Raw genomic sequence first — 25,904 nt, 5'->3', positions numbered from 1 at the left:
GATAGCTCAGGTCAGGTTTGCCTCTGAATGTTCAAGAAGGGTTGTACTCGAAGTGATTTGTAAGGCTTAGTTCTAAGAGCCAGATAGTGCTTGGGGTCGACCACTCACGTCATATGAATCTCGGAAAGGCCTGCAGAAGTGGGCAAGATTCAGTTACAAGCCAGACCGGCTTGAAATGTAACAGGCAGTGCTCATCTAACCTCTCTGAGTCACACCCCTGTCAATGAAATCGCCAGATATACACGTTTACTTGTTGACTTCTGCTCTTTGAGCCTGTGATTTCCAAAAATGGTGCTTTAGAATCTCATAAGGTGATGCATCTGTCACCCTCAGATGTGGATCGGTTTGCTCCGTAAGCCTCTCATGTACAAACCATTGTTAAAAGAGGTGGCTGAATGGTCTGTCCGGCTATGAGATTAACAGCATGGCGACATGCGAAAACCTTTAAGGTTCGTGGAACAATAATCTCACAAATTACAAGTTAAATTCTTGGGCATACGGGGTTCAAGATGTAAAGGGCCCTGATGCTACAAAACTACTGTTGAAGCTCCAGTGGAATCTGAGCACAGTTCATAAAACCTGTGCAATGCATATTTAAGACAAGCATTTTCAGTGCAATGGGTCTCGCGTTTGCTTGAGTTAGGAATTTACAACGTTAATAGCTCTAACTGGACTTTTCTTGCCACATATATTGAAAATGCAAAGTAAAACAGTTGACATAAGCAAGCCGATTCAAAGTGACAGAGCCGCCATGAGCGTGAAGGAGAGACACAAAAGGAAAAAAAAGTTTGCTTGCAGTGAAATGCATCAGCAAACGTGCAATTATCCATGTAAAAGGGTCTCTGGCCAAGGCAGTAACAAAACTGCCCCAAGTAGGGACAAAAGTAAAGTATTTACCAATGATAACAAATGATTTTTGAAAGGCAAGTCCATGAACCAGTGATAGTGATGTTTGTGCAGTGGGCGTGGTTAAAAGCCCCCAGATGGATTACAGCATGTCACATCGCTTGCACGCTCCAACTAAAAAACAGGAGGGCTGTAATGAAAGTAAGGAAGTCCTGAAACGAACCCAGTTTCATTTCTATTACTAACCATTGGCAAAGACAATAGTTCTGTCTCAATATGGGTATGTGCATTCTTTGTGAAATTACGGTACAGTCTGTGATATGTTTGGATGCCTGACCAGATAACATTTATACAGGCACATATAAACATGGACTATACACATAGTAACATACAGGCCCAAATTCAATGGGGTATTTGGTGGTTTCTGCCGCTGGTGTTGTGCGTAATTGTGAAGGAATTATATTGGAAGGCATCTGGCCACCAAACCAAATGTTGTTAATGGATATGGCTAAGTGGTACTTTGACTAAGTGGTGTTCCATACTCATGTAGGCATGGAAGTGACTGAGGACCAGTGCTTTTGCATACATGTGTCAAGGGCAAGTGGTAATCCGTGCCAAGGCCTTGAAGTGAAGAGTTTAGCAAGCAGTGTTTTCAATGAGTGGTCCTTAAAGTCGCTACAGATGATTGAGTGTGTGTAGCGCGGCTGTGCATAAGTAGCTAGGTACAAATGATATTGCGTACAAGGTCAAGAGTTGAAATCGTGCAATTATCCCTGTAACAAGGTCCGTGTCCAAAGCAGTAACAAAACCGCCCCGAGGTGGGACAAACGTAAAGCATTTACCCATTACATCAAGTGACTTTTCAAAGGCAAGCCCATGAAGGAATGAAAGTGATGTGCGTGAGGTGGGCGTGGTTAAAAGCCCACAATACTTACAACAGGTCAAAGGTCTTGCGCTCTCTACCTAAAAATGAACTCTGATCTACAGATAATCTGTAAATCAAATTTCAGGCGATCAGGTATTTACCACTCCATGTTTTGCAGGCACCACAGAAATATAGTACATGTTTTGAACACTTTGGCTGGCAAGAAGTGGCAGCGACCAAAGGACACTAAAATGTATGCGTATGTGTTACAGCAGGTGAGGCAATATCAGTTGCTGTAGTGCATATTTTAACACATTTATTTCGTTTTGTATTACCGATTCTCCAAACTGCAGTAACAGAGCTTAAACCTTGATAAGGGACCTGTGTCTAGATGAGGCTGTTGGTCTGGTAAACAGAGCTTCTGCTTATCACCCGAAAGACGTATTGCAAATGCTGTAATTTCTAATCCTGAACTGATTGCTAAATACACAAAGAAAACACAATAAAAATTGTTAATCCTAAAAAACAGACCAACAAGAGAGATAAAATGGTTTGCAAAACGGCCATCAGTAGGAAAAAAAGCCTAAGAGAGTGATAGATATTTAATTTGTGAACCTTCATTCTGATCAACTTGGTAGTGGTGGCCACAAAAGTGGTAACCTGACAACACATTTAAGAGCAACATAGAAGGACTAAACGCATCTTCCCAAAATGTAGAATGGAAGAGGTGTAATAGAGCACAATACAACAAGCAAGTTTCCATGCAAAGGCAAGTACATTACAGGGCGGCATTTAATCTAATACCTTACTGCTGCAAAAACAACATACGAGTAAACCCAAGACCGTGCAGAATGGGAAGGGAGCGTGGGTAGCAAGGCATTCATAGGCACGCCTGGTTGCTGTTATCAGAAGTTCCACAACTGTTATTTACTTATTAACACTCCAGCTAAGTACACAGCGTGTTGATAGGATGCATACAAAAAAAAGTTTTAAAACCTGAATATTTATGCAAATTCTACCTATAAACACACTCAAATTCTGGCTTAAACAAGCCAGTGAGATTTTTGGCTTGTCAAATAAAGTTTAAGGTCAATCTTAAGTGGTTGCTGGAAATAAAACTTAATATGTTTTGATGATTTACAACAAAATCAATTGTAAGTTTATGATTTAATTATGAAAGACGCTCAAGCGAACACTCATGCCAGCCAGTGGCTTTTAGAGTAACAAACAGAATAAACTGCATTGCTTGATTTGTTTTTGTTTTGCTATGATGCTGCAGGTGAGAGCAGGGCTATCCGCAAACTGTAGGATCTTGTCACATAAGTGAGCTGACAGGCGCCATGTGTGCAAAGCGAACACACAAAAGGAAACAGAAGTTCGCCCGCAGTGAAACATATCGGCAAAAGTGCAATTATCCATGTAACTGGCAAAAGTGCAATTATCCATGTAACTGGTAAAAGTGCAATTAACTATGTAACAGGGGCGATGTCATGCAAAGTGCTCTACTACTGCCCAGCCTGATTACGCTGCCTACAAAATAAAGAGAAGAAATAGTGCAGAAACCATATGGAACACATGGAGCCTCGTATGTTTTCAGTAGTCAGTGCGCTCGAGGAGGGCTAAACACCGGAAAAGGTATGATGTGTGCATGCCTTTCACTAATGAAATGGAACCGATTTTAAAAGGTAAGCCCTCAAACCAACCAAACTGATGGGCTTGACATGGGTGTGGTTACAAGCCCATAGAGAGATTACAGCACGGACAGAGCGCTTTGCGCTCAACCTTAAAGAGAGAAAAACAGTATGTGAAATTTGCGCCAGATGAGAGAAGCTATATGCTTCTCTGTAAAGTGAGTCTGCTCCACAGTGGTTTCGTTGCTCTGTGTGTAAGAGCACATCTAGTCCCATTGGTAACCTCAGTGTGGCACTAAAATGAACTTTAAAAACACAAGATTAAAGAGCTGCACCCTCAATTTTATAATGACAGATGCTCCTCCAGCCCACTCTGTTCTTTATACATATTTTGTTCGGCTTGGGCCCTTTTTAGGGTCGAGCCTACGTTGCATGCGCTCGCGCATGCGTATCGCAGGGAGGCGCTTTAGTGTTTAGAAAAGGGCTCGGAGCCCTGTCGACGTCACGTCTGTGTTTTTCATTGGTTTGTGGGCTTGCCTAATAAAATCTGCTTGCTTTCATTAGTCGAAGGCATGCATACGTCATGCCTTTTCCGGTGGCTAGCCCTCCTCGAGCGCATCGACCAAGTACAGAAAACATGCGAGGCTCGCTGTTTTCTGTCCGGCTCGTGGACTACTTTTTCTCTAATTTACTAGCGCGATTTCGCTTGGCAGAAGTCGAGCGCTTTACATAGTGAATTGCACTTTTTTGGGTTACTTACGTAAATGCACTTTTACCGATAGGTGAAAAGTCGGGTTAGGAGTTTACAACGCTATCAGCTCTAACATGAGGAAACGCGAGACCCGTTGCATTGCAAATGCTTGTTTTATTTGCTGCATTGAGCTTCTCTGCATATTAACTGTTCATACTCTTCACCTAACTCAGATAGGGACTAAGTCTGTTATTCTACCCTCTTTCTGTTTTACAACAGTTATTCCCCTTACCGCAGTTTGTTGAAGTTCATCCTTCGTGCTGACTGATTCTTTGTTATTTCCTGTCCTTTAGGACGACCTCGGAAGTAAGGACAAGTTGGTGAAGGCTGCAACTATGTCACCAGAAGCGGAAAACACCTCAAACAGCAGCCGCTATGACTGCAACAGAGTGTCTACTGCAGTGAGTCCTGGGAGAACATCAATGCTCCTTCATCTATTTCTTCCCTTCCCTTTCTCTCCTCTCTTTATGTCTTCTGTCATACCCTTTCATAACCGTTATGATACATCCTCTCTTGGTTGATTTCAGTGATAATTCTCTCATATCATCTCTGTTTAGTAGTATCCCTTGCTTATCTTCTGTTATGATACATTATTTATTTCTGGTACGCTCATTCTCTCTCCCTTCTTGTTCTTGCTTCTTTCATTTTCTCCACCTTTATGTTTTTGTCCCTCTCTCTTTGATCCGGGCAATTTTCCTGTCTCTTGTCTCCCAATTCTTTCTTAAAGGGGCGTCCCCTTGTTTATGCTCCCTTACAACTTGTGACTTCCGCTCACTCTCCCATTGCTGCAAGTCTTATTTGTCACTACTTCTTTCTCCCCTTCATGGCTTTGTTTCCCTTTCAATTGTTCTCCTTCATTGTTCCCCTTTTCTTCTTTGGATACTCTATTCTGCCCCCCCACCATTTGATCAATCGCCCCTTTTTATTATCGCGCCTTATGAGGGAGAGTATTTGTAGAGTACCTTGATAATTTCCTACTTATGCCTTTACAGAGTTCCTATGCTGCCTTCCATAGGAATAGCGGTGTCTGAAAGAAGTTATTTTCCAGGATGGACTTCAGTTATGGGGTGAACTCCTAGAATTATCATTGCTATCTGGAGAGTGATACGGAATAATAAAGGCTCAATACTATGTAGAGGGTAGGACGTTTATTCTCTAGTATTTTTGAAGGGTCCAACGAAAGTAGTCACTTCTTTCCATCACCAAGCATGTAAAATGGGGAGGGGTAGGGATGTACTGCTAGGTCATGGGGCATTTGGGGAGAATTATGCATACCTGGTTACTGAGATTGGATACTATCATGGTTGGGACTTGAGGAGTGAAAGCTGCAGCTAGAAGCTGAGTTGCTTGTCCACTGGCCAGTATTTTCCTATGACAACTTCTCAGGCTTTCAAACAGGGAAAAGTGTTGACTTCAGGCCCCAAGTGAGAGACCCATTTTTCAAGCAAGACAGCCAACAGCATATCTCTGCAAAATGGAATTGCTACCAGATAATGATACTGCCTTACAAAACTGCTGAGAAGCATCTTTGAAGAATAGGATCCTCCCTTCTTTGCATGCAGTCTTCTTCCTCCGTTTATCATTCTCCGTTCCCTCCATATAGTTGTGCCTTTCTCCCATTTTCTCCCACCTCTTACTTTACTCTTTGCTCAGTTCGTCTCCCCCCGTTCTTTGTTTAGTGAACAAACTTCCTTTTCTCATTTGTCTTTTTAAATGTTCGTGGCTCTCAACAATCTTTCCACTGCTCCATTTCTTTGTCTCTTCTGTCTGTCCCCCCGCCTCACTTTCATTCATCGTTTCACATTCTCACACTCTTCTTTGCCTCTTTAACTTGTGTTTCAGTGTTGCACAATTTGCTCCCTTTTTTGTTTTTAATTCCTTAAACCTCTCACTCAACTGGATGTCTGAGCTCATGATAAAAATGTGCCTTATGTAAATCTCCTATCAAAATTGGGGTTGTGGACACGGGAGAAAGCTGGGTGCAATAAATCATTGTTGGCATCCAAAGGTGGGAGCAGGACTATTTGTGTCGACCTACCTAAGAGAAACAGTTGAAGCCTGTTATTTGCAGGAAGTGATTATACTGATGTAGATTGTTTTTTTTATCTCTTGAATACTACAGGCCATCTTGTTAGCAGATATCCTGCCAACACTGCTCATTAAATTCACTGCACCGTTTTACATCCATCTCCTGCCGTACCAGTAAGGAAAGGTCACATACGTTTGTCTGCCTTTTTGTGCTTGAATTTATTTAACTTCCCTGCCTCTCCTCCCTTCCGCTTTTGTCTCTTCTTTCCTCCCATCTACTCCCCTTCACATTTCATCTCTCCTACCCATTCCCAGTTATCCTTCCTGGTACTCCTTCTCCCTTTAATACCTTCCTTTCCCTTGTGCCCTTTTATATCTTCTCTTCTGCCAGTTCATAACTTCCAAGTCGTCTCACATCTCTTTTCCCTCACGCCCTTTAATATTGTATTTACCCTTTTGTCCTCACATCTTTCGTTCCCTTGTGCTGTCATAGCTTCACTTCCATCTACTCACGTTCCCTCCCCTCATGCAACTTCATACCTTTCCTTCCTGTGAACCTCATTAAATATTTATTTTCCCATCCCTGTACTTCCACATCTTCTTTCCCCCTTGTGCCTCTGTATGCTCTCTTTTTTTTTTAACCTTCCTCCTTTACGTTTTCCCCTTTGATGTGTGCCATTCAGCACTGCATCTTTTCCCCAGTTCTCTCTCATGTCTAGCCATAAACTCCCCTTTCTAAGTGTCCTATCTCTCCTGTTTCCACTCATATGCTTTCTCCACCTTTATCCTTACTACCACCCTTTTTATTGTGCCTCAGCCCCCTTCTCACTTTCTCTCATGTCCCTTCTCCCCTTCCGTCTTGTGGCATCGACTGTCCTTCATATAGTGCTGCTACCTCCCCCTTATGTATCCGACCTCCCCCTTGCGCTTTTTATATTCCCTTCCCTCTGGGCAATTCATATCTCTCCTTTCCATTCTCTTACTTATGTCCTAACGACATGCCCCTTCATATCTTTTCCACACTTCGAGTTATATTCTCATTTTCATCCTCCCTCATTTGGTGTCCTTTTCCACCTTCACTCATTATTTGTTCCTTGGCCTATTTCTGTCCCCATTAGTTCTTCCCCCTGATGTCTCTTCTCTGCTTCTCTTGTATTCTTTCTCCCCTCCCTTTACCATTTCCAGTCCATCTCTCTCCTCTCACTCCTTGCATTTCTTCCCTTCATATAACTTCCTAACTTTAACGTTACTCGATTCTCTTTTTCTTCCACTTTGAATCTTTTCTCTCCTTGTTTCACTTTTCTTTCTCTCCCCCGTGCTGTTACTCCCTTTCATTTCCCTCCTCTCTATAATCCTTGTCTTCGTTTGTGCCCCTGATTGCCTTTACCTGCTTGTTTATTCTTCTTTCTGAATTGTGTCTGTTTCCCGCACTCCGTATCGACTCATGCTCCCAGCTGTCCTATCTTTTCTGTATGTCCCACTTATTCCCTTTACCATACCAATTCCACTTGCTCTTTTTACTTTTCTTTTCCTCCCGTTTCTGCCCTTTCCCCAGTTTGGTACCCCCAGCTCCTCCTCCCCGTTCCCTGCTCCTTTTGTGCCTTCTCCTGTTGCTTCTTGCATGTACCTACTCTCCACCTTTTATTGTATTCTGTCATGGCAATAAAATCCTAGAAGAGACTGGCCATAGAAATTGTCTCATCACTGTTGTTACTTACTGTTTGCCTTCCAGTTTCAGGGTCACACTCTGCATACTGACAGCAGCAGGAAGCTTCCTCATCGTCTCCTTCTCTACTGGAATTGTTATGAGTATTTCAGGTAAACCCTAAAGCTACCTGGGGCCAAAGGGTTGTTACCTGAACCTCCTCAGCAGAATGAGAACAAGTCTGTAAAGAATCTGTAGTCACCCAAGAAAATCAGAAGGGACCAAAGAGTTGTCACTAAAAATGATTTGTAATATTCTCACCAACAGTACCAATCCTAGATGCACAACATTAATCATCAGTGTGAAGCATTTGAGGAAACCACATTTTTCAGCTTAGGTTAAATAGGCAATCATTTGGTAAACACTAATTAATGTGTCTTGTAACTGTTTTTCTTCGACAGCAAAAAGGTAATGGATTAACAACGGTTTATATTACTTCATACTTTTTCATCCATAACGGTTTCGCTGTTTACACAATTGTCCTGAAGTGGCTTCCTTGTACCTAGATGTGTGTTTCACACTCTGTGTACCAAAGCACCGTTTGGTAGGACAAGGGTCACCACTCTATATAGAACTGTGGCACAGTGGAGAAGTGTGGCACAATGGTTAGAGCGGCAGACCCTGAAGCAGAGATCTGGCTCAAGACCAGGGTTCAAGTCCCACTTCGGCAGGTCTTGGGCTCAATTTCCCTTGGACCAGATAATTCTCGCCTCAGTGCCTAATCTAATTAATGGGTCCGACTCTGCAACTCTGGGCAATAGCTTGCTTAATCTCCACAACGGCCCCACCAGCGCTTGGATGCCTGGCTTCACCCTGGGGGTGCCCAGGAGTGGGCCCCTCACAGGGAAAAGCCAGGAGGGGTTCCATAGCGGTATGAGTACAGCGCCTTGAGACCCTAACGGGTGAGTAGTGCGCTATACAAGTGCAAAGTTTGCAGTTTACAGTTGAACTCCTTTGGAATCAGAGGTCAATGGCCCTCTTTAGAGGCCTCTGTTGGAGGACAGGACATAAGCCTGTGCAGGGACCAGTAGGAAGAAAGGGGAGGTGATTATGAGTAAGGTTGAAGCAGCCGTTAGTTATGTGAAGAGGTGTTATTTGGCCAAAACGCTCGTAGTTGTGGGCAGATGCCCACTGGGAAGAGAGGTCTGTAGTTCTGTGTAGCGGGCATATTGGGAGGTATGGCTGACTAGTTCCCATTTTGGAGAAGAGACTGTTAGTCCTTGCTTACACCATTTTTCTGGCAGTGCAGCTTTTTTCCCTGTTTGTCTCTGTTCTTTCCCCTCTAGGTGTGGTGTTTGCCAGTGTCTCGTCCGGTCTTGGGGAGGTCACTTTCCTTAGCCTGACATCCTTCTTTCACAGGTAACTGACTCTCAATTGCTCTCAGGGTGTGTCTGTTACTCGAATAAACACCTGTCTGTTTCTGTCTCTGGCCACCACATAGCCTACTCTGCATGTTTTTGCACTGCCTCAAAAGGCTTGTAACTATCAAAAGTTGTTGAAACTGCTGCAGAATCAGACCAGTAGTGGTGGTGGGGGGCTAGGAGCCACACGGTGAGAGAGCAACATGGAGAAGTGGGGATGGAGACACATAAAGCACATGCTGAGACAGAGCAACACAGACACTGGGGACAGAGAAGCACATGAGACAGAGCAACGTGGAGACTGGGAGAGAGAAGCATATGAGGGAGACAGTAGAGAGCTTAACTAGAAATGTAAAAATAAATTAAAAAATGCACCAAAAACCGAGCAGTATGTGAACACAGTAATGTGTCAGTGCCCAGGGTGGAAGGACTAACTCAAGACTTGGAAGTAAAGCCCACAGAAGCCTTGGAATAAGAAGCAAGTAAATGAGTGACAACGAGGCCAAACTATGGTGAACAATGGGTGAGCTTTAAGCTCAACGTAAGATAACAAAATGCCTCCAAACAGATAGCCACATGCATTTTCCTAAGTAAGATCTAAAATGTGAACACTGTTGTGTGCATGTGGTGGTGTTGCGGAGATCCAAGTGTGCAAAATGTGTCCCAACCACGGCTAGCAGGACATTTTAAACCATGATATGAAATATTTATAGTATTTGTTGTCTGCCATTCAGTGATACTTTATTTTAAATATATAGTTATAAAAATATCTGTTATTCTTCAGCAGTGACTTGCACTTGCCTCACAAATATTTCACAACCAAACACTGAGTTGCAGAAAATGTTTTTGTTCTCCTTAGTACAGCGCTACCTCATTGGTCATTCCTCCTGTTTTATCCCATTCTCCCCTTTCTTCATAGTGATGTGGTCTCCTGGTGGTCATCAGGGACTGGCGGGGCTGGCATCTTTGGTGCCCTCTCCTACCTAGGACTGACTTGGGCCGGATTGTCACCGCGAAACACACTGCTCGTCATGCTACTCATACCGATCCTCCTCCTGGTCAGGTGAGGCAATGTATGACAGAGGGAGTCTGATTGTACCTTAAGGTGCAACCTTGTTGGAGGCAGTTTGCTCTTTGCAGTTATAGCATGTCTTGCAGAGAAAGAGGCTACTCTGGGTTTTAGTGTAAGGACTTGTGGGGGTGTTTGCACTGGACTGAGAGGTGTCTTCTCAGTGAAATTATTTTGTAGGGTGATGTATGCTCTGTGGCAGAGGGGTAGCCTTTTAGGGAGAGTGTTTCCACAATGATGATAGGTGAATTTGTTGGGTAAACTATGCCTTTTGTGTAGTTCTACAAGGTTTGATTTCCCATTTATTGGTGACACGGGTGAACTCTGTTCAATACACTGGCAACAAATGTGAAGGACATATATTTGTAGAACCCTAGAACACTATTCATTGCCTTGTTGAATTAGAATTATTGCTTTTGGGTTACTGACAATCCTTGTGAAGGGATCAGGGGCACCGCTGTAGCAGTAACAGACCTATTTTGTTATTCACAATATCATACATAAACCGCACCAAGAAGAATGAACACTTGTAAGTAAAAATATGTATTACTACAGGAATAACCTGTTTCTCAGGACATCTAAAACAACTACACAGAATATTATAAAAACCAGAAGAAGACATATTTTCAATAACATGATTAAAATAAATGTTTCTAACGAGGTTTAAATGTAATTTATCACCGAACACCTACTTCTATGTGATACACCATAGGAGCGTGGAAAGTAGAGCAACTTGCAGTCTAGAGTCTGTTAGGGAGAAGCAGTGTGCTGCGTAGCTTGTTGACAGCAAAAGCTGTCTTTATCAGCAGAAGTGCGAAGATCGTGTTTCCGACGAAGGGCAAACACACTACATTACTGACCTTCATCTGGGACTTGGCTTTGTCTGGTTTAGACGAGATGTAACATCTTCACAGTGCACTGGCAGTAGGTGAGACCATCACTTGCAGAATTTTGTGTGATAACGTGGGTGAAGGACTTTTCCTGTCAAGTGGCAGTCATTAGATATTAAATCTGATTAGAGATTGGAATTGCTGACATACGTTTAGGAATGTTTGACATAGACTATGTGCATCCAGGTGTGTGTCCCAGACATTTTCTTATGAACATGTAAGTTGAGAGGACATCAATTCAAACTACACTATTTTTGCTTTGTGCCTTCATTTGACCTTTACACAGTGGTGAGTAGGCACTTTTCTCATACTGATGTTGCATCAAATTGCATTAAGTGTTATATCTGTCATTAGTTCAGTGACTTGATGCTTTTACAGTTTTGGAAAGATAAGGTCAGACAACATCTGCGTCAAATGGTGGACTTGACAATGAAAACAAATTGACAATGATTCTGCAAAAAAAATGAAAAGATGACAATTTCCATTGTCTGAAATCTGGAAGATGGTGACTTCCATAACCTAAGGCGGAGTAGGAACTTACATAAAATGGAGTCAGACATTGGGGCTTTACGTGATCCCTGGCTTGTGCGTCTGAATGTGGCGTGATGATATGAAATAGGCTAGATTAAAAATATGCGGTAAAAAGCAAAATATTAAAGAGTCCATTATTTAATAATGAAAAAAAAAATCTTCAGTTCATAGTTAATTTAGGATTTGTGGTACATGTTGTTGGTCGAATCACATGTTGAGTTCATTCCTCATCAGAGGACATGGCTACATCATTGGGTGCAAACGCAGCATACGTGTGATCTTTAAGAAAACCTTACAACAGGTGTTCATTGATAGTACTCTGCACATTCTATAGATTAGCAAAGGGTTGCTAGTTTAAAGCAAGTGGTAAATGCGGCTCCTCTCCGGGGTGCTCAAAGGATAACAGTAAGTCAAGACACTCATCCAGTGCTCTGTCGAAGAGGGCTACTGCTGATATTGCTTTGTCATAAGTAGCATCTTGTAGAAGGGACAGATGTATTGTTCGGCATTGTCTCTGATGCTCGTGTAGAGGTTCAGTGATTGTCTCCATATTGTGACCCCCCACTGTGGGCTGTTCCAGCTGTAAGTCCAAGATGATTTCAGTCAGTCAGTTTATTCACCAGAACACAGGTTTTACTTTGTGTTGCATTCATTTTGTAAAATGTGAGCATCCAGTGGTCACTGAGTTCAGATAGCAAAGCATGTTCCATATATAGCATGCTAGAGTGTCTCTGCATCTTTGTTCAGCTTGATATGTGTTTTCCATGTTGTTGATTTCCTTGTCAGAACAGGAGGCAGATGATACAGCCTATTTTCAGAATTATAATTGGAACACCTTAAAAAAGGCTGTAGAACAAAGAGTGAAAACATGATGAAATCAATCCAAAGACTGCCTTCAATCCAGTCACCAGACCATACCCTGTGTTCATAAAAAGATGCACAACATAAGTCATCAAAGACAAATTAAATACAGTGTGTATGATATCAGCAAAGTTTGTCTGGTAGTGCATGTTTACCAGCTTCTGAATTCCTGAAGTAGTTCTGGCTGTCTGCAGATTACAAGTTTCAACCGCTAAAGTCAACAGGACATCTTTTTGTAATAGAACAGACAACCGCTTGTTTAATTCCGCAAAATGCATAGCTTTCATGTCTATACTAGACCAAGTGATGTTCCCAATTATATTTTGAGGTTGCAGGTACAAAGTCCTTCTGCAACACTTTATTGTTTCCGTAACTGTTATCAGGTATTGCTAGTCAGCTCAAACGAGGAGCAAGTGACATTTGTTAGAACGAAGGGCCATATGTATCAAAAGGAATTACCCATTCTGTGTCTATGGGAAAATGTTTTAGTACATATGGCCCTAAATGAGAATCGTTATTCAGGAATTCATTTTATGTGGAAATGAATGCAATGGGGGAGACAGAAAAACACAACTTAACTCTGGCATCAAAGCGCTACACATGCCATGTAATGATGTGGTGTCGAAACAGATGTAGGGAAAAGGACATTTCCATGAATAAAACAATTATTAATTGTGCATAGTTTCACACCTACCAATGGATTTATATTTTTTGGTAGTCGTGGAAATAAAACATTGCAATGAGCAAGGAAATGATACAGTGTAATAACCAGGTAATAGATGGAGAGTCACTAACCATAAATGGTGTGTCTTCTGTTTCTTCTATATTCAATAGCGTGTATGTGGATTCTTTCTTGGTAATTGTTTTCTGAGTAAGTGTTAAATTACACAGTACAAACATGGCTGTTTCACACAGAAGTTGCCAAGGCAGAAAACCTGATCTAAATGTTTGTAGTGCCCAATGTAATTGTATAATTGCTCTTAATTGAGCCTGCCTCTGTTGTAACAATCTCGTATCCCTTTTATTAAGTCTAAGGCTAAGGACAGAATGTGGTTCAATGAGTACACTGTCTTGGAAAGTGTGTACATACCATTGTCAGTAACGTTATAACACTTGTGTGTTTTCTTGATCTATTTGCCTGTTTCCTTATGCAGATTCTTTCTTTGAATATTTGTTTAATTTTTTGTAAATGGCATATGTTCCTGTGGCAAGCATTCTTTTATTTATTTTAGGACATCTTAGGATGTGGTCCCAGAAGAGTCAGAAAAATCCTTGTTTTCATTAATTAAGAAAACGTGTTCTTTTATAGTTGAAAGACCAAAATGTTCTAGCCATCGTTGGTATAGCTTACCTACACTATATGTGGCAACTACTACAGGTGTTTATGTATTATAATGTGGGTCCACATGATTAATACTAGGTCCAGGAGTGTTGGAAAGAAAACACTAGATACAGGTGTCGGAGTTATAGGGACATAAGGCTAAACCTCCAATAGGGAATTGAGTCAAATTATAAGTTGAATTTTGTATCCTATCATTTGTGTCTGATTCAGACATATTCTTTTGAAATTGCCAATTATTGAACATGGTCAAATTGTTTTTTTGGTGTAGGAGATTTCTTTAAGCCTGTCATTGTTCCAAGTCCGAGTCAGGAAGTCTGTCTAATAGTTTTGCTTAGAAAGATCAATAAAACGAAAAATTTATAGAGCGCGCTACTCACCCGTGGGGGTCTCAAGGCGCTTTGGGGGGGGGGAGGGGTTACTGTTCAAACAACCATGTCTTGAGGTTTTTTCTGAAGATCTGGAGGTCTTTGGTTTTGCGGAGATTGGTGGGGAGGGAGTTCCAGGTTTTGGGGGCGAGGTATGAGAAGGCCCTGCCACCTGTGGTGGTTCGTTGGATGCGGGGGACTGTAGCTAGTGCGAGGTCGGCAGATCGGAGGTTGCGGATGGGAGTGTGGAAGTTCACTCTTTCGTTGAGGTAGGTTGGGCCGGTGTTGTGGAGGGATTTGTGTGCGTGGATGAGGATCTTGAAAGTGATTCTCTTGTCTATGGGGAGCCAGTGAAGGGATTTGAGGTATGGTGAGATTTGTTTGCGGCGGGGGAGGTCCAGAACGAGGCGTGCGGCTGTGTTCTGGATTCTCTGGAGTTTGCTTTTGAGTTTGAGTGTGGTGCCGGCGTATAGGGCGTTACCGTAGTCTAGCCTGCTGCTGGTGAGTGCATGGGTGACTGTCTTCCTGGTCTTTGAGGGAATCCATTTGAAGGATTTTTTCAGTGTGCGGAGTGTGTGGAAGCGGGAGGAGGTTACTGCATTGATTTGCTGTGTCATGGAGAGGGAGGGGGTCCAGGATGATGCCGAGGTTGCATGCGTGGTTTGCGGGGTTGGGTGCGGGGCCTAGGGTGATGGGCCACGAGGAGTCGTCCCATGTGGTTTTGTTGGGGCCGAAGATGATGATTTCGGTTTTGTTGGAATTAAGCTTGAGGTGGTTAGTTGTCATCCAGTTAGCGGTGTCGAGGACTGCAGCGTGTAGGTTGGTTTTGGCGGTGGTGGGGTTGCGGGTGAGGGAGAGGATGAGTTGGGTGTCATCTGCGTAGGAGAGGATGGTGATTCCATTTGGTCGGAGGATGTTGGCGAGGGGGGTCATGTAAATGTTGAAGAGGGTCGGGCTGAGGGAGGACTCTTGGGGGACTCCGCAGATGATTTTGGTAGCGGTGGACTGGAAGGGTGGAAGGCGGACTCTTTGGGTCCGGTCGGTGAGGAAGGAGGTGAGCCAGTCTAAGGCTTTGTGACGAATTCCTGTGTTGTGGAGGCATGTGTGGAGTGTGTGGTGATAGACAGTGTCAAAGGCCGCCGAGAGGTCTAGGAGGATGAGTGTGACGGTCTTGCCTTTGTCGACTCTGGTTCTGATGTCGTCAGTACATGCGATGAGGGCGGTTTCCGTGGTGTGGTTCTTGCGGAACCCGGATTGGGAGGGGTCTAGTGTGTTGTTTTCCTCGAGAAAGTGGGATAGGCGGGCGTTGACTAGTTTTTCGGCGACCTTGGCGGGGACAGGGAGGAGGGAGATGGGGAGGTAGTTGGAGAGGACCTCCGGGTCGGCTTTGGGCTTTTTTAGGAGAGCAGTGATTTCTGCGTGCTTCCAGGGGTCTGGGTAGGTGGCGGTGTCAAATAAGGAGTTGATTATGTCGCGGAGTATGGGGGCGATGGTTAGACTGGCCTTGTTGTAGATGTGATGAGGGCAGGGGTCAGAGGAGTATCCGGAGTGGATGGAATTCATGGCTTTTTCGGTTTCTTCGTGTGTGGTTGGGGCCCAGGTGGTAAGTGTGGTGGGGGGGTCATGATTGGGGTTTGAGTTGGGCGAGTGAGGGTTGTGTGTGGTGGGTGTGTGTGGTATGAAGCTGTTGTGGATGTCCAGGATTTTGTGGTGGAAGTGGTTGGAGAGGGCGTCACATAGGGGCTGTGTGTGTGGGGGGGGTCTATGTTGCTGGCTTTGAGTTTGGATAACTCTTTAATGATGGTGAAGAGTTCTTTGCTGTTTTGGGAGTTGTTGTCAAGGCGTGTCTTGTAGTGAGCTCTTTTGGTGGTGCGTATGACTTGGTGGTGGGTGCGAATGGAGGTTTTGAGGGTGGAGAAGTTGGTTGTAGAGGGTTCTAGTCGCCAGATTTTCTCCGCTTGGCGGCATTTGCGCTTGGAGTCTTGGAGTTCTGGGGTGAACCAAGGGGCGTTCTTGATGTTGTGGGTGGCGATGTGTTTTCTGAGGGGGGCTAGTGTGTCTGTGCAGGTAGTGATCCATTTAGAGAGGTTGTGGGCTCCTGTGTTGGGGTCGTTGGTGTGGGGGGAGGTTATGAGCCAGTTGGGAGTTCAGTGGGGATCTTGTCCCACATGCGGTAGGGCATAGGGTGTTGATGGTGGTGTGTGGGGGGTTTGGTGAAGGAGAAGTGGACACAGTGGAGGTCGGTCCAGTGGAGTTCGGGGGTGTGGGTGTAGTTTATATGTTGGCTTGAGGTGAAAATTGCGTCAAGCGTGTGTCCTGCTGAGTGGGTGGGTGCTGTGACCAGTTGTTTGAGCCTGAGGTTGCTGAGGTTGTCTGAGGGAGGTGGCATTGTGGTCTTGAAGACTCTCCAAGTGAAAGTTGAAATCACTGAGAAGGATATAGGGGGTGATTTTAACCTTGGCGGACGGCGGAGGCCGTCCGCCAAGGTACCGCCGTGAAATGACCGCACCGCGGTCAAAAGACCGCGGCGGCCATTTAAACATTTCCTCTGGGCCGGCGGGCGCTCTCCGAAAGAGCGCCCGCCGGCCCAGAGGAAATGCCCCTGCAACGAGGACGCCGGCTCAGAATTGAGCCGGCGTAGTTACAGGGGTGCGACGGGTGCAGTTGCACCCGTCGCGTATTTCAGTGTCTGCAAGGCAGACACTGAAATACTTTGCGGGGCCCTCTTACGGGGGCCCCGCGGCACCCCCTACCGCCATCCTGTTCATGGCGGGTTTCCCGCCATGAACAGGATGGCGGTAGGGGCTGTCAGAATCCTCATGGCGGCGGAGCGCGCTCCGCCGCCATGAAGGATTCCCCCGAGCAGCGGTGAGTCGGCGGGAGCCCGCCGACTTGCCGCTTCTGACCGCGGCTGAACCGCCGCGGTCAGAATGCTCGTGGGAGCACCGCCAGCCTGTTGGCGGTGCTCCCGTGGTCGGTGGCCCTGGCGGCCACCGGCCGCCAGGGTCAGAATGACCCCCATAGTCTGTGGAGGTGAGGGCGTGCATGCTGATGGTGTCAGCGATGGGTCGCAGAAGGCGGGGCGTGGTCCTAGTTGTCTGTAGATTAGTGTAGCTTGTTGAGGCGGTCTTTGCATTGGAGTTTGTATCCCATGGGGGTGGCAGTGGCTATGTCGGGTTCTGAGGAGTGGTTGGTCCAGATGATGTCAGGTGAGTGTGATGTGATGAGATCCCAGAGTTCTATGGCATGTTTGTGAAGGAAGCGGGTGTTGAGGAGCAGGCAAGTGAGGTTGAGGTGGTTGTGGTGGGTGTTGTTGGTGTGTTGTATGATGGTGTTGTTGCAGGTGTGTTCTGGTTGTGAGGTGGTATGCGGTGGGGTTGGTTGGTGGGCGTGGGGGTAGAGCAGGTGTATATTGTGTTGGGGTATTGTGTTTGTTGGGGGGGTCGCTGTGGTTGGTGTGTGGTGTGAGGGATGTGGAGCAGGAGAAATGACAGGTGTAGCAGGTGAAGGGGCCATGTGTGGGTGTGGGGCTGGAAAGGGTGCAGGCAGGGCGGGAACCTGGGTTGAGGGAGTGGAGGGTGAGAGGGGAGTAGGGTTATCTGGGGGGGGTTTGGCTGTGAGGGCCAGGGGGACTGGCGCTGGGCGTGGACGGGCGCAGACGGGCTTGCCTCTGGTGTGCCAGCGGCGTGGCCGTGCAGCAGCCGCCATTAAGAGGGTGGGGTGGGAGGTTGGAGCAGCTGGGAGGAGGGAGGGGGCCAATGGGTGTGCATGGGGGGTGGGGCCGCAGAGGAGGCAGCGGCAGGGTGCCGGAGGATCGGAGAAGGAACAGGCGGGGGAGGGGGAGAGAGATGAGAGATGGGCACGGAGGCAGGAAGGGGGGGTCAGGGAGTGCAGAACAGGCTGTGACAACACAATAAATAGTGGGCAAAAACAGACTAAGACCACAAGTAACGGACAGTATACAAAGGGCAGAGAAAGGCAACAGAAGAAGCACAATAAGCGATGGGCAGAGAAAAATGGCAGAGAAAAGCAACAGATGAAGCACAATAAGCGATGGGCAGATAAAAAGGGCAGAGAAAGGCAACAGATAAAGCACAATAAGCGATTGGCAGAGAAAGGCAACAGATGGGGCACAATAAGCGATGGGCACAGAAAATGTGCGGCAGAAGGCAAACGGGTTAAAACAGCGGAACGCACACAGTATATAAGAGAAGAGAATACTAGAGAAAAAATCGGGGAGTTACTTACACTGTCGTCGGAGTGGCAGGCGACAGTAGGGGGTCAGGAGCCGGGGCAGGCTGGTGGAGCCAAGTGGACTCCTGGCCAGGAGCAGATCAGGGAGTCACACAAGACTCCGCACAGCGGCTGCCATTAAGAGGGTTGGGTGGGAGGGTGGAGCAGCTTGGAGGAGGGAGGGGGCCAATGGGTGTGCGCGGGGGCGGGCTGCAGGGGAGGCAGCGGCAGGGTGCCAGAGGATCGGAGAAGGAATGGGCAGGGAGAGAGGCGAGAGATGGGAGGGACTGGGGGTCAGGGAGCGCGGAACAGGCTGTGACAACACAATAAACAGTGGGCAAAACTAAGACCACGAGTAACGGACAGTATACAAACAGCAGAAAAGGGCAGAGGAAGGCAACAGATGAAGCACAATAAGCGATGGGCACAGAAAAAGGGCAGAGAAAAGCAACAGATGAAGTGGGCAGAGAAATGAGAGGCGGAAGGCAACCAGGTTAAAACAGCGGAATGTACACAGTATATAAGAGAAGAGAATACTAGAGAAAAAAACGGGGAGTTACTTACACGGTCGTCGGAGTGAGGGCCTCGAACTGCTGTCCAGGCAGCAGTAGGGGGGGGTCAGGAGCACGGGGGCAGGCTGGTGGAGCCAAGTGGACTCCTGGCCAGAAGCAGGTCAGGGAGTCACACTTCTTTCAGTCATTTCTTTCAGTATTATGCAGGGCCAAAATAAGGCTTCTTTGCCTTGGATCTGCCGAAATCTTGTTCCCCAAATACTTTTCTCATGCAAACTGCTTTCCAGTATTCATATCCTTAAATAGCCAGATTTGGACTAAACTTAATGGAGTAAATCAGCGTGTTGGTAGTGATTTGATTTTATAGAAGCTGATGTGGCTTATGAATGAGGTAGAAGGCTGAAGGGTGTGATCTGTTAGCACTCTGAAAGTAAGAGAATTTCTTTAAGAAATTAGGATGACTATTGGGAGGTGGTGCCTCACTGTGTTTCCATTGTGTATAGTTATGAATTTCTCTAGGATAGCTGCTCCTATGTATGTTAAAAACGTACATAGTGATGATAAGAATACATTTAATTGTAATTAGCTGAATTCAAATAAAGATCTTCATTATTCAAAGTAGCATTTGCCTGTGAATCATACATCATTCTAGAACAGCCTGAACCATCGTACATAAAACCTGGTATTATAACATCATTAATTGAAACATTTATAACTTATGGCAATTGCAGTGCCTCAGTGGGTCCCATAATCCGGCATAAAGCATTTTCCCATGTTGTGCCCTCAGGCACAGAATAAGCTGTGATGTTCGCAGCACAGATCCTTCTTCGAACTCTGAAGGATGAGGTGTGTGGTTGTAAGTCACGAACAACGGGTGACGCAACTGTTCATGCAGGGGCAAAAAGTCCATTATGTAGCAGTAGAACAATGAGTATTGTTGACAGCCATAGGAGGAAAATAAATGTTCCGAGAGCAAAAATACTTGTCACAGAACCATTGATAAGCACGAAGTAACTTGTGGCTGGGAGTGACCGTAGAAGCGGTTGAAAAATGTTTGTTAAATATCCGGAGTCATCCTCAATGTTGTTGGTGTCTTGAGGCTCTTGAAAGGACACCAGTTCAAGTGACATAGCATCAGGTGGAATTTCATAGTAAACCATGGAATTACATTGGACAGTAGCCACAGTTGTAATGACAGAATCTTTTGTGTTTGAACTTGATGTCCTGTGTAGAGTATTTCACTCAAATATCCCCAGTTGGGAACTTGAGCCAGAAATGTTACTTCTTTATTCGTAGGTAGGGTATTCAAAGTGGGGAGAGTCTGGGAGGCACTACTCTGAATCCTTCTTGGTATCTGCAGAGGTCAGCTGTAAAGGGCTGGTCACTTAGGGCCTGATTCTAATTCTGGCGGGCGGCGGAGGCCGCCCGCCAGAATTCCGCCCCCATAATACCGCTCCGCGGTCAGAAGACCGCAGAGGGTATTATGAGTTTTTCCCTGGGCTGGCGGGCGGTCTCCAAAAGACCGCCCGCAAGCCCAGGGAAAAACTCCCTTCCCACGAGGATGCCGGCTCGTAATCGAGCCGGCGGAGTGGGAAGGTGCGACGGGTGCAGTAGCACCCGTCGCGTAAATACCTTGCGGGGCCCTCTTACGGGGGCCCCTGCCGTGCCCATGCCATTGGCATGGGCACGGCAGGGGCCCCCAGGGGCCCCGCGACCCCCCCTACCGCCATCCTGTTCATGGCGGCTTTCCCGCCATGAACAGGATGGCGGTAGGCGGGGTCAGAATCCCCCATGGCGGCGCAGCAAGCTGCGCCGCCATGGGGGATTCTGAGGGCAGCGGTAAACCGGCGGGAGACCGCCGGTTTACCCTTTCTGACCGCGGCCAAAGCGCCGCGGTCAGAATGCCCTGCGGGGCACCGCCGGCCTGTCGGCGGTGCTCCCGCCAACCCTCGCCCCGGCGGTCTTCGACCGCCGGGGTTAGAATCAGGCCCTTAGTGTCTTTTACGTGGTCAGTAGACACCTGTCTATCTCTACTTGAGTCATGCAAAGTAGGCAGAATGATAGTTCTGCTGGCTCTTATCCCAAGGACAGTGACAGGTTGTCAGTAGGATGGTTTGAATACTTGCTTGTGTATTTTTCCACAAAATAGGTCCCCAACTTTGGGAGCCCACTTATCACCAGTAATAAAAACCTTCTCTTTACAGGTGGTGGCTTCTGAGTGGTTCACGTTAAACAGCTTGTCCCTGGCTTTTTGGATATTCTGCAGAACATTCAGATATTTCTCCAAGTCAAATTTATCTTCATCCGCCACCTTCCCAGAATTATTTAAGCCAGGCACACACACAGGATCTCCAAAGAGAACCTCATATGGAGTGGGTCCTCCCAAAACACGTTTAGGCCAGTTACATGATGCTCTCTGACCTCCATACATATTCTGGTACTAGCTAAGTCCTAAACATACCACCATAGCAGATTAAAGCTTGCCTAATCATGCTGTTAGCATGTTTGACAGCACCATACGATTCTGCTTAGATCAGGTTGCTGAATTGCAGACAAACTCCCAGAGCAGACATTGAATCTGTAAGCCTGGGAGACAAATGCAGAACTGTTATCTGAATGAAATAAATTAGCTGCCCAATAGCCACCAGATACTGCACATTTTTTCCTACTGCCGAAGTGCTTGCCATTCTCTGTGGCCAAACCTATAGGAATCGAGAACATGAATCAGTTGCCACTAATATATACTTACATCAGTTAGTGAGTGAAATGGACCGATGTTTGAGATCATGATTCAGATTCCGGATTTAGAGCATTCCACAGTATGGAGACCGCATTATTTGCGATCACAGGCACTATTAGATGGTCCCTTGATGCAGGTACTCCAGCGATGCTTACGCTAGATTAGTCAGCAGCTTTTGATATGGTTTCCGATTATATTCTAATTCACAGGCTGTATGACATTGGTGGTAATGTGAAAGCGCTTCAATGGTTTTCTGACTTTTTGAAAGAACGTACTCAAACGATCTCCTTGAATCATTTTAAGTCTTGTGCCATGTTTGTTGACAAAAGGGTTCAGCAGGGCTCCTTGTTAAGCCCCACTTTATTTAACATCTATGTTGGCCCTTTGGCACAGATTGTCAAAGCATGCTGCTTCAAGATAATATCTAAAGCCAGTGACACTCAATTGGTCATTTCTTCTGGTCAGAATATGGAAGGGGTTAACTCCAGCTTTTCTTACTTTATGAGGAAAATAGCTCTTTGGATGTCCACTAACTGCCTGCAACAAAACAAAGATATAACTGAAAATCTGTTGTTCGGTAAAGCTGAACATTTGTGGGCCATGGACTGGGGGCCGTCCGAATTAAGACCAGCATAGTCTCCAAAACAAGTAGTAACATATCTTGGTGTAAAATTAGATCTTACTCTGTCTATAAAGGAACATGTCTTGACTGTTTAGGGGAACTTGATTTACGACAATGAGCTTTTTGAAAAAAGCATTTCTGGGGTTTCCGAAAACTTTTAGAAAACCCTTTGTACACGTCCTGATCATGAATCTCTTGGACTTTGGAACTGCTTTACTGGTAGCAGCCAACGAGCCTCTGTTATCAAAACTGCAGGTGGTATAAAATACTTCAGACAGACTAGTTTGCATTCTCCCATCTGATTCTTCTTCCACTACCATTTTGAATCCTTTACATTTTCTGGCAATCAGGAAATGGGTGATCTTTAAGCTATGCTGTCTAACCAATAGGTCTCTGAATAGGAAAGGTCCATCCTACCTGCAAAGTAGGCTCATTTACAACTGCCCTCTCAGTCTGCTGAGATCCAAAGACAGAAGCCTTACTTCAGATTCTGCGAATCCATACATCAAGATTCGGCTATTTTCTTACCTTGCCTCCCTCTACTGGAACAAATTACCCCTGCAAATCTGCTCATGTACTGAGCTTGGTAAGTTTAAAAATCATCTAAAAATGTGATTGTTTTAGTTAATTTGCTTGCCTCGAGTCTGCTAAGCATTGAGATATTCCTGTTTGTATGATTCATTGTGCTATACTAAGTAAGTGATACGAACATAGCATAACTGTCCGAGTCACCAGATCCTCGGGGTCTGTGCACATTCCCAACACGTCTACCACTGAACAGCTCCAAGACTCTGATAGATAAATCACAGAGACTGAGAGAGTTCAGGAGGGGAAGGGGGGGATTAGGAAGGAGACCTGTAGTAAGAAAAAGGTTAGAACACACAATATGAAAATTATATCTATTTATTATTATATATTATATATTAAGAGTTAAGTTTAAAATCACTAAGTTTCAAGATGGCCGGATACCTGTAGGGGAATCAAGATGAATTAAGTGAAAACTTTCTTATTCGAGTACTTTTCTTTACATGAGAATCAGAAAAAACATTCTGACTAAATTTTAAACGAGTCATATAAATCCTGTTTTGAGAATGTATACTAGGACCATACAATATTGCATCTAGAAACTCTGGCCTTCTGTGTACTCTTAAAATGTTTCAACACAAATTGCTCATATTGCAGATATATATATATATATATATATATATATATATATATATATATATATATATATATAGTAAACACCATAAAAGGATTGTGCACCATGAATAACACAATATGGATTCAGGAAACAAATCACACAACTTGTCAACTCGAATATTACATAATAAATATCTTAGAATAGTAGCATACAATAAACAACATGAACTAAACTCGAGGAGAGAATCTCGCGTCTTGCCAATTCGAGTGCCACCATGCAAAATACCAAGAAATGGTAGCACACAATGAATATCAAAGTCAAATCATCATTAATCGAATCGAGCGTCTTGCCGATTCATAAAACATCATGTAAATGTCAAGAAATAATAGCACGCAATGGACAACAATGTTTAAACACCATAAAACGAATTGCGCGTCTTGCCGATTCTTAAGCCACCATGTAAATGTCAAGAAATGGTAGCGCGCAATGAATAACAAAGTCAAACCTTTATGAAATAAATCGCGCGTCTTGCCTATTTGTAAACTACCATATACATTTCAAGAAATGGTAGCGCGCAAGTAATCTGTTACTCATTTAAGAATTGAAACCAAGAATATGAAAATTTTAAATAACGGTGTCGGGACAGTCCAACCACCGTCTTACCGCCTGGAACAATGATCACCAATGAAGGATTAGGGCAGAAGACTGGAAGATCCAAATAAGCCGTCGGGACAGGAGCTCAGGAAGAAGCTGCTGCTCTGCACTGGGACCTCTGAATAGTGAGCACTGGGAGTTGGGCTGGCTCTCTTTTATAGAGTCTTGGCCCAGCCCAGAACCACGCCCAGGCATGTTGCAGGGAAAGTCTCTGGAAGGCCCTGGAAAGGGGCCACACCCTAACACACTCTGAAAACCTGCAGCAATACATTGCAAAGGAACAATATTTGTAAGCATATTAAAAATATGTTTTCAGGATTGAACTCTGCAATGCAAAAGATTAAACCACAACATATCAGCACAATGCATAAATTACTTTGTTTTGAGAGTGCTGGGTTTTTGCATTTTTGTCGCCAATAGAGCACGTACTGCTCTGGTGTTGACAATAACAACATATAAGGGGATAGTTGGCACTGGTTGTCTGACAGTGGAGGTTTTAATCTGCTGACAAATGTTAAATTGGCAAACATAATCGTTAGTCTGTTTATATAAACTAGGCCACCAGAAGTGTTGCTGTTGTATTGCTACGGGTGCATTAATCCCTGCATAAGCAGATGCCAGTCCCTCATGGGCTTCTTTGATTACATCTGTTCTGGACAGATTATTAGGTATTACTCTGTTTCCATTCCTGATATTGTGAATACAGGAATGTTGTCTGAATTAAGGATGTAGGAGTATTTGGGAGGAAAGCCTCGAGGAGGTTTCCCACCTTGCTTCGTTGTGCTTTTGGCTGTTAAGATATCTGTGTCACTCTTAGTTTGAGATCTGGTTAGGACTGCTAGTCTAACAGTCTGAATTGCAGTCTTTGCCACTAGGCGAGAATGCCATCATGCTGATTGCCCAAAATGTGTTTCACATGGACAATTAAAGTTTTTCTTGTAAGACAGCTACCTTCCCACACAGCTGTTAATTCTTTATAGGTTTTCTCTTTGAATCCATTCAACCACCAAGTTGACATTGTAACCTGCACACAAAAGGATGTGTTGGACACAATAAGTGTGTTGTTTGGAGCTCAAGTAACGCGGCATGTAAGTCGCAATGCTATGCAATGCTTTCACCTAAGGTTTTAGTGTGGGTGTATTGTGGATTGAATTCACCATCCTTCACTATACCTTGGACTGCCCACAAGTTGCAAAATACTTAAATTTTGTTTTGAGCACAAGTTGGGCAGAGCCACACCTATAGAATATGCTCTGGTAAGACTCAATTGGTAATGTGGTTGGAGTTGGAGCAATATGTGGTTCATATTGGAGAAACCGCTGGGTACGAAGAATAGGATCAAACTGAAACTTTGCATCCATTGCACTTAAAGAAGAGGCTCACTGTATCCATCTCAGATGTAGGGCTCGAGCATTAAGAATGCTTGCCTTAGTGGCCTTATCTAGTGCCAGTACGGGAGAAACAACTGTTTCCCAGCTCCAAAGGGCATTCCTTTAAAATAAATGTTTGCAAAGCTGTAAGCATATTGTCAATGGAAGCAAAACGTACTTCAGCTAAGGAATACAAGTGAGGCTTGTATGCAATAGAAACGATCTGTCGTGAGTTACAGGTCACATAAGTATAATCATAGTGGCTGGGTATGGCTCTTATAACAAGGTTGTTTTTATTATCCTTAGTCTGTAAATGTTTAGTCTCAAGCCTGTCTTCTTGTAGAGCACGCAAGATATCCATTGTTTAGCAGTGTCGTAGTTTGGACT

The 25,904-nt window shown here is 44.8% G+C and overlaps 1 protein-coding gene across 1 annotated transcript in view; it reads left to right on the top strand.

The window, feature by feature from the left end:
* Window positions 1-25,904, top strand: part of CLN3 (CLN3 lysosomal/endosomal transmembrane protein, battenin) — a 352,558-nt gene that overhangs the window by 94,168 nt on the left and 232,486 nt on the right. Inside the window, exons 4-8 of the mRNA XM_069243995.1 lie at window positions 4,387-4,494; window positions 6,216-6,295; window positions 7,854-7,939; window positions 9,113-9,185; window positions 10,107-10,250. Of these exons, the coding sequence (XP_069100096.1) occupies window positions 4,387-4,494; window positions 6,216-6,295; window positions 7,854-7,939; window positions 9,113-9,185; window positions 10,107-10,250 (491 nt within the window). The remainder of the gene's footprint in view (window positions 1-4,386; window positions 4,495-6,215; window positions 6,296-7,853; window positions 7,940-9,112; window positions 9,186-10,106; window positions 10,251-25,904) is intronic.

The sequence above is a fragment of the Pleurodeles waltl genome, chromosome 7 (assembly GCF_031143425.1).
Source record: "Pleurodeles waltl isolate 20211129_DDA chromosome 7, aPleWal1.hap1.20221129, whole genome shotgun sequence".
Classification (NCBI taxonomy): Eukaryota; Metazoa; Chordata; class Amphibia; order Caudata; family Salamandridae; genus Pleurodeles; species Pleurodeles waltl.
This window is presented reverse-complemented; position numbering and strand designations above follow the sequence as displayed.